We start from the raw sequence: 11,998 nt of genomic DNA on the forward strand, positions 1-11,998 counted from the left end.
AGGGTCAACCCACCACAGAAGCCTCTGCCCCAGCAGGGACAGCTGCTCCCACGGCTGCTGGGGAAACTGAAACGAAACATATGAATGTTTCATTTAACTTAGATTACGTATCTGACCACAGCAAAGCAGAGCAGATTTCAAGGGGAGACGATAAAACTGCACTCTAATCTCCCAAGCTTTATACCATAATGCATCATCATTCCTTTCGGGTTGAAAAGTTCTACCCACCACTGTCCTGTGGTGGGACAAGGACAGTGCAAGGCTAAAAGGAAAACATGGGCCACTCAGAATGAAAAGACAGATGCAGAAAATCATAGGTGAAAGGCTTTGAGAAAGCTGTTTGTATTTGAAAATTTCAGAATCAGATAATTTCTAAAAATATTTAAATAAAATCATTCATTTATGCAAATGCATTAACCCAGGAAGAGCCAAAACCAAAACCCAAACATCCAGTATGAAGATTTTCTTTACAATAAAAATTCTTCTAGGAAGTATATTAAATATGACAAGAGGGGAAAAAAGCATCTCACAATTTATATTCAAGGGCATCACATTTTAGAACAATGTCTTAGCCATTAATCATTTATAAATGATTCACAAAGAAATTAAATACGCTATTCCATAAAAGAATAATCTAATTTACAGTTTAGATGTAAGGCTTCACCATAACATCTCATACCCTTCACCTGGCTCTTTGCCCAAGTTGAGTGATCTATAGTTACTCTCCTACCAGAGCAACACAGCATGGTGGTCCTCAAAAACACAGGTAGTGTTCAGGTTTACTTTTTAAGGTTCAACAAAAAAGTATTACTAGAAAGCGTCCTATTATTTGTCACAATAAAAGCAAACGAAAAGGTAGGAGAAACAGGTAAGTTATATTTGCCAGTCTAAGATTGAGGGAATGGATTAAATTACACCTTGCAAAAAAAAAAAGTATCTAGCTGCTAGTTATGCCATCATATTATTAGTCATTGTGCACAACTGGGACACTGCAACTCCAAATCACAGATTAGAAACACAGTGCTTCCTTTAAACAAAGTACATAACTTCTGTGTGAAAAAAGTTGGGAAAAAAAATCATGAGAACTATCCATCTCCATAGCTATCATATGCATAAGAACTATTTGCTTTACAGAGCTCCAGTTTATTCAAAATACTTAATGTAATACTGATGTCAATAATATCCCTTAGTTTCCTTATGCATCAAGTACAAATCAGAGAAAAACCCTGCCCCAAAACACTCATTTTCAACCACAAAACATTGCCAGAAATCTCATATTTGCAACTCAGTTACCTGGTGTTGCAGTTAACATATTAATTCTGCAGACAAGAGTCACAAGTACTTACTGAAAATACAGATATGCTTCCTAAAAGTAAAGTGAAGCTTTATTTAAGATGACAAAGCTTTTGTAACAGTGCAGGGTGCAAATTTTCAGTATGAAGACATTCAGAAGATTTGCTGCTCAAAGAGGATCTTTTCAAACCCTGGTGGAGGTGTATGATAAAATTCACTGAACTGACAATCCAGAATGGCACTGTCATCAACTGCAGAAGAGAACCAAACAGAAGGAATTAGAGAAGGAATACTTACAGTTTGATCCTCTATTACACCATCGTACTAGAATATATACTATGCTCAAACCATGAAGAATATTCTCCAATACATCCATTACAATATATACATATATACAACACAATTAAAAGAAATCTCTTCAACAAATTTGCTAAAGCCCTACACCCATACCCAAGGAGAGCAAATCATCTCTCCCTTCTGCTGTTTAGTCTGTAACGGTCCTTGGTGAAGTCAATGAGAACGCTACCTCTGATTTCACTTGGAGTGTTAGCAGGGCTTCAGGCAATTCCCTCCAAATTTTCTACTCTATTTCTCTGGAAATCTGCAGATTAAGGACACTACCAGATACATATCGCAGGGCTGTCACCTCCTCAGTGACAACCAGGGTTGTCACCTCCTGGTTTTTTGTCCACTTCCTAATTCTGCTGGAGCGCCAGCTGTCTGCAATGATTTTTCTGGAGGTTTACAAGGTTTCAGATGTCTGCAACGGTTGGTGTCAGACCATCTGTTTTAGCATGCGATCCAATGAGAGCTTCTTTGACTGCTTCTTTAAGTTGGAAGTGAATGGTTTTTTACAATACCTCTCCCAGTTTTGGACCCCCTGCATAATCTGAGACATCAGTGTTACTACCTTCAATGTAGAATATAAAAAAGAAACTGCTGAGAATTTTCAGAGCAAAGCTTTCACGTAGCAAACTGAAATACCCAGCCAGTCAGAAAAGCAAGATCTCTTTCAAAGACAACTTCTTCCAAGACGAACCTGGTACACTGGCAACATTAGATCAAAACAGAAAAGCTACATCTCCATATTTTGGTTTGGAATTTAGATATCTCAGAGCCAAGGTAGGAATTTTTCCCTCCTAGGCTCAGTTAAAACTCCTATTAGTATATTTGTACAATTCTGTAGTACTTATGCACTGTTTGTATCTCAATTCTGCAAAAGTGCCTGAGGTACAGCTGCTGTAGGGAACAACCTTTAAGTCCATTTTTCTGTTTTACATTCTTGAGCTTGACACCGTGTTTGCCTTTTAAAAAGATATCTATAGTTCTAGTCTGAATTATGGATAGGGTAAATGCTTAAGAAACTCTCTTCTCTATGGTCAAATCCTTTCATATGACTGGAAGTTCACATTAAATTAAGAACATCTATAGTTTAAGTTTATACCAAGTAAGTACCACGCAAAAGCAATTTGCAGGCTTCAGTTGTTATAGCTATATGTAGGAGACATGATAGTTACGATGAAATTATGCCCACTTGTGGAAGATGGTAATAAGAACCTGGCAATAAAAGGCCACTGCATTCCCAAGGCACGGAACTTCTTTAGTCAGAGAAAAAGATGATTTACAGTAGGCTAACATGCCACCAAATGTTTTCTCAAAGCAACCTGCATTCTTCATGCTATGTAACACCATTTCCAAAATATAGGGAAGATGCAACAATTAATTATCACACAGCAACTCCTCTCCTGCTGCTCATGAAGCTTTTTGCACAAGGAGATCCCGCAGTGCTGCAGGGCAGCTACTGTCTGCCAAAGCATTGTAGCAGCGCCATCATGTGGCTTAAGAACACATCACAAAATGACCATATAAAACAATTTCCACTCTAATAGCTTGGAAAGATATAATGTCAGCTACATTTGTAGACATCAAAGGCTCTACAATACATCTAGAGTATTTTCTTCCTGTTCATAAAATTCAATATTACAAATGTATTAAGATATAAATGGGAACATGACAACAGTTAATTAGGAACCAACCATGAAATGAAAAAATTATCCACATCACATAGCTAATGGTATCTCAAGAGCAAAATGATTTTGGAAGAGGCTACTACTTAGATGAAGCTTCCACAGGAATAAAGATAAACTGGAGATGGCTGTAGGTGTAATACAGGGAATCCGATGAGCAGTTCTCATTTGCTGTAAGCTACAAACCAACCCAGAGTGTAGCGTTGATTATGCACTGAGCTTGGGGAAGTGCTGCCTTTCAGATGAGATGTTAAACACAATTCTGACTACTTGGGAACTAAAAAACCACCGCCAAGTTCTGGAAGAGTAAATTGTTAACACATGTCTTGGCCAAATTCCAGCTTCCATAATTCATAAATTCTTTCTTAAACTGCCTATGCAGGGATTAATTGGTATTTGTTTCTTGTTCAAAACTGCTGTGTTGTATTGATGGTTGCTGGCAAAACAGCTACCACAATTCGCTCACCAATTGTTGGATTTTAAAACTGGGCATGAATTTGGTACAGCAGCAAAGAGCTGTACCACTATACAGCAAGCGGCTGTACTAGTACTACATTAAAGTTATTACTTCCATAAGAAAATACAAACAACGATTCAGTATCCATTCATATTTAACACTGAATGCATTTATGAAGTATGGGAAATTAACGGGCATAAATAACAAGCTTTAGAGATAAATCAGATTAGCCCACAAGTCTACATGAGTTCGAATTTGTTGTTTTTCTTTTTTTCATCTGCTTCACAGTTTTTTTACCCGGCAATTTTTAGACTGAGTGCAGTAATTCCCCAGCTTGTTGGATGTGGACACTGTAAGTAGTCAGTAAGCAGTGCTTTTTTCCCACCCTATTAAGCAGCATTAAAAATGAGGTGAAAATATACTTTTGTATTTTCCTAGGTTTGTATTTTCATGCAATTTATTGTTGTACTTGCCAAAAATAAATGATTGATGTGTGTTCCATTTAAGTGAGAAGAATACATAGCTCACAAGACAGAAGTGGTACAAAAATATTGTCCATACTGTGAAACAGTTTGAAAATCTCTGACTTACCATAGACCACTGGATAGACAGTCCCTCGGATTCCTGAAGCTGGACAATGCATGTTCTTCCCATTTAAATATACATTTAATTCTACATGGTCATATGTAATGCCCTACAAAGTACACAAAATTAACAAAAAAGCATCAACAAGTTTATACACATAAGATTGCTACTTAATCTAGCTTTCTTAGCTACAGGCAAATTTTAACACCATTATGCAAACCACAGCATCCCAGAAAACCTCACTCTAGTCCTGCAAAGGACTAGAAGTTAATAAATGACCAGTAACATTTGTATTTTCAAATACTCAGGATTCCTTAACGCTCATTCAATTTGGATGCAGCACAGTACTGGACACGGCATCTTACTAAGTTTACAAAACAAATTTCTGAACTATTCTTCACCATGTTAAAGAAACACAAAATTTTCAATGATTTTTAATATTAAGCAGTTTGCAGACTTCTTGTTTATATCTCCTTGTGGAAATAACTTTAATAAATAGTGATGCTATGAATTAAGTTTATCTTGTCCATACTTCCATATGGAAACCTCTCACAACTCAATTTACTCTGCCAGCCGCAACAGACCATGCTTTCATACCCAATGCTATAAATATGCTGACTACAGAGCAGAAAGCAAACACTAACAAGGTAATAAATTACTTTTTTGTTAGCTAAATGATTTTTCTCACTTTTTGGTATGGCTGAGTGTGACAATTTGTGTTGTCATTCAGTACTTCAGAAATCTATTTTCATGACAGAACAAAATAAATTGAAATTTATGAAAACGGGGGAGTTAGTAGTAACACATCAGCTACTTTATTGTAGCTGTAGTTGAAGCTGTTCAGACTAAATAGGTTGACCAAACCCTGGAACAGTCTGCAACCCTCCAAAACAAAAAAATTCAGAAGGGGATTAAAAGAATAATATTAAGGTGTCAACCTTAGCTGTTTGGGGCTCCTAAAGATGAAATTTCTAATCATTGCTATATAGAGGCAAGGTTACCCAGCAAGAAAAAGTAGTGGTGATAAATGGTCTAAATTTCATTGCATTGCTCCCACGTATTTTTGAAAATAAATCTCTAACAGGACATTGAGAAAATGACAGCAATAAACCACAACCCTTTGAACAAAGTCACTTAAAGGTGTTTTGAGAAACCTGGAATAGTAAGGTACAAAAAAATCTTATGATTCTCCATTTGCTCTCATTCTTAATTTTCCCAGTGAGTATTACCCCCTCCCCACTTAATATCTCTCCTTCCCTGCAAAAGTTTGGCTAAAAATACAATTCATTTATCACCCAGGACCTATCTCTGCTCAGCTCTGTCCTTCTAATCATTAACCAGTTAGCTACGGGATCTTGAGTTCAGCTGGGCATGGTGCATAGCTATATAATGCATTCCAGCACATTATTTGTTCAGGAAGGCCCCATCTCAAACAATGTAGGATCCTTGCAATGGGAGTTATCAGTCAAGTAGATACTGCAACAGAGCATTAAAGGCTACTTTTCAAACACTGGTAAAGTCTGCCCGTCATTCAGAAACATATCAATGCTGAGAATGAAGTCCACCAATATCCAAACTCCTGATCTGTTCAAACACAACGGGAGTTTGTATCGGCACTTTCCAAACTGGGGGATGCAAGCCAAACAATTTGACTGAAATGGTCAGTCTGACCACAGAGCTATATAAGAGGAATCTGGGAACAGCTGGGGAAGTAAAGAAGCCTTGAGAAACTCACCACCACATCGCCCTCCTGAGGAAGGTTGTTTGCTGGTAGTCTGTTTTTCTCCTCATTGTTATAGTAGAGAGCTCCATCATTTCTCATCACCAGGCTATGGACATCTCGACCAAGTGGAATTTGATTCAAGTTTGCTTTCTGGGTTGCAACTCCAATACCCCAAATCCCTAAAACGTGACATTAACACGGTAAGAAAAAAAAAAAACCACATTATTTTGAAGACTGTCTGACTGAGGCTGGACAGCATAAAGAATGTGTTTTTAACTAGTGTCATGGTGGTACTACCAATAAATATCTCTTGAGAATACCAGGACTACTGTGGGTTAGCCCTGGCAGGCACTCACTCACTTCTCCCCACAGGCCCCAGTGGGATGGAGGAAGAAGAAAGGAAGAGTAAAACCAAGAAAACTCGTGGGTAAATATAAAAATTGTTTAATAAGCAAAGGAGAAGTGGAAGAAAGAAAGAAAAAAACAAAACGAAGTGATGCAATGGCAATCAATCACCACCTCCCACGGGTAGACCAATGCCCAGCCAATTCCCAAGCAAAAGACGGCTAATCTCCCTAAAACCCCTCCTCTCCCTTTTGTTGCTGAGCATGACATTACGTGGCATGGAATATCTCTTTTCTTAGTTCGGGTCATCCGCCTGGTTGTGTCCCCTCCCAATCTCTTCCACACCCCCAATCTTATTCACTGGAGGGGTAGAGTGAGAAACGGAGAAGGCCTTGATGCTGTGCAAACACTGCTCAGCAATAACTAAAGCATTAGTGTATTATCAGCACTGTTTTGGTCACAAATCTAAAACACAGCACCATTGAAGCTGCTATGAAGAAAATTAACTCCATCCCGGCCAGACCCAGTACAAGCAGTCACAAGAGACTGAAGATAAACAGCATCTATCCTGAAAAAGAAGGATTTGGAGAATTGTAACCACTTAGCTTAACTTTTATTCCCAGAAAAATGTTGAAAACAAACCCTGAGACTGTAGAAAGATGTAAAAAATAAATCCAACTAGCATGGATTTGTGAACAACACAATCTCCTTTTTCAGCTGGTTAGACTAGTCTTAGGGAAAAAGAAGAAATTGTAAACATCATAGATCTTCATTTGGTAATGTTTTTGAAACTCATACAACATTGAAATAGTCAAATTATGAAAACACAGTCTAGACAGTTACACCAATATGAATGCACAACTGGTTAGAAAACTGTATTCCTGGACTACTCATCAGTGGCACCCTGTCAAATCAAAGAAGATGACTCAAGTGGGGTTTGAGGTTTTGCATTGAATGCTCAAGGTCAGATACTGTTCCGTATTCACATCAATGACTTGGATAACGTGACAATGTGCTTATTAAACGTGCTGCCACTACCAACCTGACAGGACTACAAGCTCTTCTGAGGCCCTTCAAGTTTTAAATGATCCTGACAAATTGGTTAAGAGGTCTGAAATAAGGAAAATGCATTTGCTTTTTCTGAATTACGAGGAACACCAGGTAAGTAGGAATAGTAAGTGGCACAAATACAATAGTGGCTTGGCAACCAGTTCATAGAATATAATTCAGGGGTTATCACAGACCACATGCTGAGTGTGAGTCTGTGCCCTACTGTTGTGAAAAACTTCTGGATGTGTGGCATGTATAAAGCAGATATATTGTATGTACAGCAGGTGAAGGATGTCTACTGCTGCTGCAGCTGGAGCAAAGCATCCATTTTAAGCATCATATCTCAAGACAAATTAGGTCAACGAGAGATATTCTAGAAGAAACAATGAAACCAATCAAAAGTGTAAAAACATCATCTACTAGGAGACAATGAAAAAACAAAACTAGGACTGTTTAATCTACAGAAGACTAAAATGAGGCAAAAATACAAGAAAATTAGTTTCAAAAGACAAAATTGCAGAACAATTTATTCTAATACTTTCATTCCCAGAATTAAAAGGACAAGAGCGTGAACAAGATTCAGATTAGACTTCAGAAAACTTTCCAGTAGTCAGGGTGACCCCATAGATGACCCCTAATAGATTGCGCAGGGACACTTCTGGGAATTGAAGATTTAAGTTAAGTGATCTACAATTCTCCTGCCTTGGGGCACAGGAATAGACGAGACACGACTCATAGGGACCTGGAGAGTTTATTCCCTGTGTGGATACTGTATCTGTGTGAATAATGACCATACATGAAAAACAGCTGCAGTAGATTCTTCCCCCAACAGAAAGGATACTAAAACTGCCAAGTTAAGACTGATCTGGGGTTTACATGTAGTTTGACTGCAAGATGTTTTGGACAGATTTGTATTCACACTGCCTGCACTGCAATCCAACTGAATGCAAACAATCCTTACCCAAAAAACGCCGGGTTCAAGCTCCAGCTGGTATCATAAGGCCTGTCTCTGGACTAACACTTCCCTTCTTCCCTCCCCCTACACACTTAGGGAAAGAACAGCTTCATTTTCACAGTGTCTGTTGTTTTTAAAAATACAAGCTGATTTTTAATATTAGAATACTGGCAAGCCTGGAGTGCACTCTGTACTAGTGAAGCTGACCGTATTAGTAAAAGCATAATGCTTCCAAATTTCATTCACCTTCAGCTGCCTTGCATTAGATCTGTGCAAAACAAATAAAGAAACAGGGTGCTGAAAGGCTCCTCTTGATAAGGCAGTGGTGGAATAAGTGCTGCACATTTGATTTGATGAGCAAAGTGTAGCACAAGGAGTGTTACCCTTCCTTGGGCAAACACAGTGCATGTTAAAAGCAAATGAAGGTAGACAAATAGCTACAAATATTGCTGGATAAACTGCACTATTTAAAAAAAAATACTTCATAGCTACTGTGTTTTATGTGGTCATAAGCATTTATTTACCAAAAAACATTTCTAAAATAGGCTAACTGAAAAACATGCATGTAACAGCATACAAAACAATATGGTGTTTTAGTATTTGCACTCCTTTAGTAATATACTTACTATTCTTTTTAATATTTCAGCACCACAATTAAAAAAAAAAAAAAAAAAAAGGAAAAGTCATTTCCTTTTACACAATGACAACTTATAAAACTCTCACAAGTTCAAGGATGCAATTAGAAAGATGCATGTGCTCGGTATTTGAGATATGACCACCAGCAGGCAATCTGACATACCTTCCAAGTTTAAAGTTGTACATTTTTGCTGACTAACCTGTGGACTGGATTTTAAACTCAAAATAGCTCTTGTTCTGATGCAAAGGTGCATTGGCTAAGCAGCCTCCTGTGCCACATATTCTTCTGCCATTTTTAACAATGACGACATCTGTTCCTGCAAGAAGAAAAAAACCCACAAAACTTCAAAACATTTTTAGAAGTCTGGAAGCAGCCCTTATAAAAGTCCTAAACATTGAGAACAGTTTTCGTTCTTTCTGCCCCAAGTAAGAGCTTCATTAGTCTGTGAGAATTATGACGATGGGCCATGCTTTGAAGTAAGAAAAGCAAGGCTGTTTACAGGCTAGTTCATCTTTCAACTAGGCTTTATTTATTTAAAATCTATATGTTGTTCTAATTTAGCCTCTTGGGTTTTAGGGCACCATGCTGATTACAACCTTTGCTCAGCCACATCAGAAGCATAACTTACAATTTAGTCAGAAAGGGTTTACTGTGGGACCAAGGCCCTGTACCCTGTCTCTATATACTGAATGAAAAAAATTCTCCAAAGAGAAGGAATGGCACATCGGGTGGAAAAGTCTGATGGAATTGCAAGGTGTTTAATTATTCTCTGAAAAAATCCTTTTATTAGAAACATGCCTGCCAATACAGAGAGAAAAAATCCCCTGCTAAGTCTTACTTCTCCAGTGGAAGACTTCATCTTTAGGCACTGTTGTCATCACAGATCACAGAATCACAGAATCATTAAGGTTGGAAAAGACCTCTGAGATCATCGTGTCCAACCGTCAACCCAACACACCATGCCCACTACACCATGTCCCTAAGGGCCTCATCTACACATCTTTTAAATACCTCCAGGGATGGTGACTCAACCACTTCCCTGGGCAGCCTGTTCCAAGGCCTGACCACTCTTTCAGTAAAGAAATTTCTCCTAATGTCCAATCTAAACCTCCCTTGGTGCAACTTGAGGCCATTTCCTCTCGTCCTATCGCTTGTTACTTGGGAGAAGAGACTGACCCCCACCTCGCTACAACCTCCTTTCAGGTAGTTGTAGAGCGCGATGAGGTCTCCCCTCAGCCTCCTCTTCTCCAGACTAAACAGTCCCAGTTCCCTCAGCTGCTCCTCATAAGACTTGTGCTCCAGGCCCTTCACCAGCTTCGTTGCCCTCCTCTGGACACACTCCAGCACCTCCATGTCCTTCTTGTAGTGAGGAGCCCAGAACTGAACACAGTATTCGAGGTGCGGCCAGTATTCGAGGTGCGGTCATGGTCAAGAACATAGGAGACACTCAAGGTCCACTGACACCACCGAATAAAAACAGGCTAATAATTGCGCTTGAGGGCTGGACCCCGGATAGGCCACACCGCTTTCCTCCTGGCCCTTTCCCCGGCTCTGCTGCAGCTGACCCAGATCACTTCTCTCCTCATCACAGCCCGGGCACGGTTTTGTGGGCAGCTCATCCTAAGGATGACGCTCAAAGAGCGGTACGGACGAGACTCCGCAGGGTTACCCCCTGCCGCGGCCCGGGCGCCGGGCCTGCTGTCTCCCCGCCGGGGAGGCGCCCGCGCCGCCACCGCCCCTCAGCCGCCACCGCCCCTCAGCCTCAGCCTCAGCCTCCGCCCGCCCCCGGCCCATCACCGGCGGCTCGCGGCGAGGAGACCCGGGCCCGCCCTGCTTACCCATCCGCTGCGTGTCGAGATGCACCGCCGGCATCTCCTTCAGCGGGATGTGGCCGGCGCCGCCATCCCTGCACCAGGAGAAGCAGCAGAACACGGAGGCGGCCATGACTGGCCGGAGCCCGCCGCGCCGCGCAGACGCAACGGCGGCCAGCGGGGCAGGCAGGCAGGGAGGGAAGGCGGGCGCAGCGCCCCCTGGCGGGCGGGAGGTGGCGCCGCGCGGCGGAGCGGGCGGGCGGCCCTTCCCCGCTGCCCGGCTCGGTGCGACATGGCGGGAGGCGGCGGGACATGGCGGGCAGCGCCCTTCCCGGGCGCAGGTCGGCCGGGGGCTCTCGTGAAATCGAGTACGGTCTAACAAAATCCCCTTAAAACCCCATCTTTCCTCAGGAGGTGAAAATTTAAATGAAAACGAGTGCAGCCGGAGCCCTGCTCCTTCTCCACAGCTGAGGAACTGTGTCTGAAGGTGGCGGTGGTTTGAGGCGGCACTGCGCTCGGCCGGCCGCCCGCGGCCTCAGCACGCGGCCACCTTAAGGACAGTTTTCATATATATGTACATATATATATATAAAGGACAATTTTGAGATGGAGATGTATAAGAGGACACTGATGATGATGGACAGATGGTAGGTATCATGTCAATGAACTTCCCAGTGCTGGGCCATGTGGGAAGGGACTCCTTTGTGGAAATTTACTGGTCAGTTATTCCTGGCTCTAGGTAACAAGCACAACATTTATCCTCTTTCTTTTTTTTTCGCTTCTTTTTTTCAATTCTTTCTTGGTAAAGTCAAAAGAGACAGGACTCCTTGAAGCGAAAGGTTCGTGCAGTAGGGCCCGGCGGGGGCCGGCTCCCTCTCCCGCCCAGGGTCTCTCCACCTGCCTCCATGGCCTTTGCTCCCTATGGGTTGCCCTTTCTCCTCATCTTCTAGACCTGTCCGGTTAGTGAGTCTTAACGCTGAACTTTTTGAGTCCTGTTTGCTTCTAGAGTACTTTATCATCTGTTCAAAAGCTTTGGTAGAGTGTTTTTCCTGATTTACTCAGGACCAGTTGAACTCAACTATAAAGACTGCTACAGTGAAAAGCCAGCATGCTAT

General features: G+C 41.3%; 1 protein-coding gene across 2 annotated transcripts; it reads right to left on the reverse strand.

The window, feature by feature from the left end:
- Nucleotides 1-314: 314 nt before the first annotated feature.
- SPRYD7 (SPRY domain containing 7) lies at nucleotides 315-11,052 on the reverse strand. 2 transcript variants are annotated; one of them, XM_075139666.1, is made up of 5 exons: nucleotides 10,911-11,052; nucleotides 9,272-9,388; nucleotides 6,098-6,264; nucleotides 4,369-4,471; nucleotides 315-1,544 (listed from the first exon to the last, which is right to left on the reverse strand). In XM_075139666.1, exons 1-5 carry the CDS (start codon nucleotides 11,014-11,016, stop codon nucleotides 1,447-1,449), a joined length of 591 nt encoding a protein of 196 aa, XP_074995767.1. In that variant the 5' UTR covers nucleotides 11,017-11,052; the 3' UTR covers nucleotides 315-1,446. The 2 variants fall into 2 exon arrangements, with proteins under 2 accessions (XP_074995767.1, XP_074995768.1); XM_075139667.1 differs by lacking the exon at nucleotides 9,272-9,388 and having other exon boundaries at nucleotides 10,911-11,049.
- Nucleotides 11,053-11,998: the final 946 nt, after the last annotated feature.

This window comes from Calonectris borealis, chromosome 1 (assembly GCF_964195595.1).
Source record: "Calonectris borealis chromosome 1, bCalBor7.hap1.2, whole genome shotgun sequence".
NCBI lineage: Eukaryota > Metazoa > Chordata > Aves > Procellariiformes > Procellariidae > Calonectris > Calonectris borealis.

Bases quoted from the DNA above. Each gene is read 5' to 3' on its own strand.
- SPRYD7 (XM_075139666.1), bottom strand. From the start codon at position 11,016: ATGGCCGCCTCCGTGTTCTGCTGCTTCTCCTGGTGCAGGGATGGCGGC. The intron at 9,389-10,910 runs GTAAGCAGGGCG...TTCTTCTTGCAG, and splicing joins TCTCGACACGCAGCGGATGG to GAACAGATGTCGTCATTGTT. The intron at 4,472-6,097 runs GTGAGTTTCTCA...TGTACTTTGTAG, and splicing joins CTCAGGAGGGCGATGTGGTG to GGCATTACATATGACCATGT.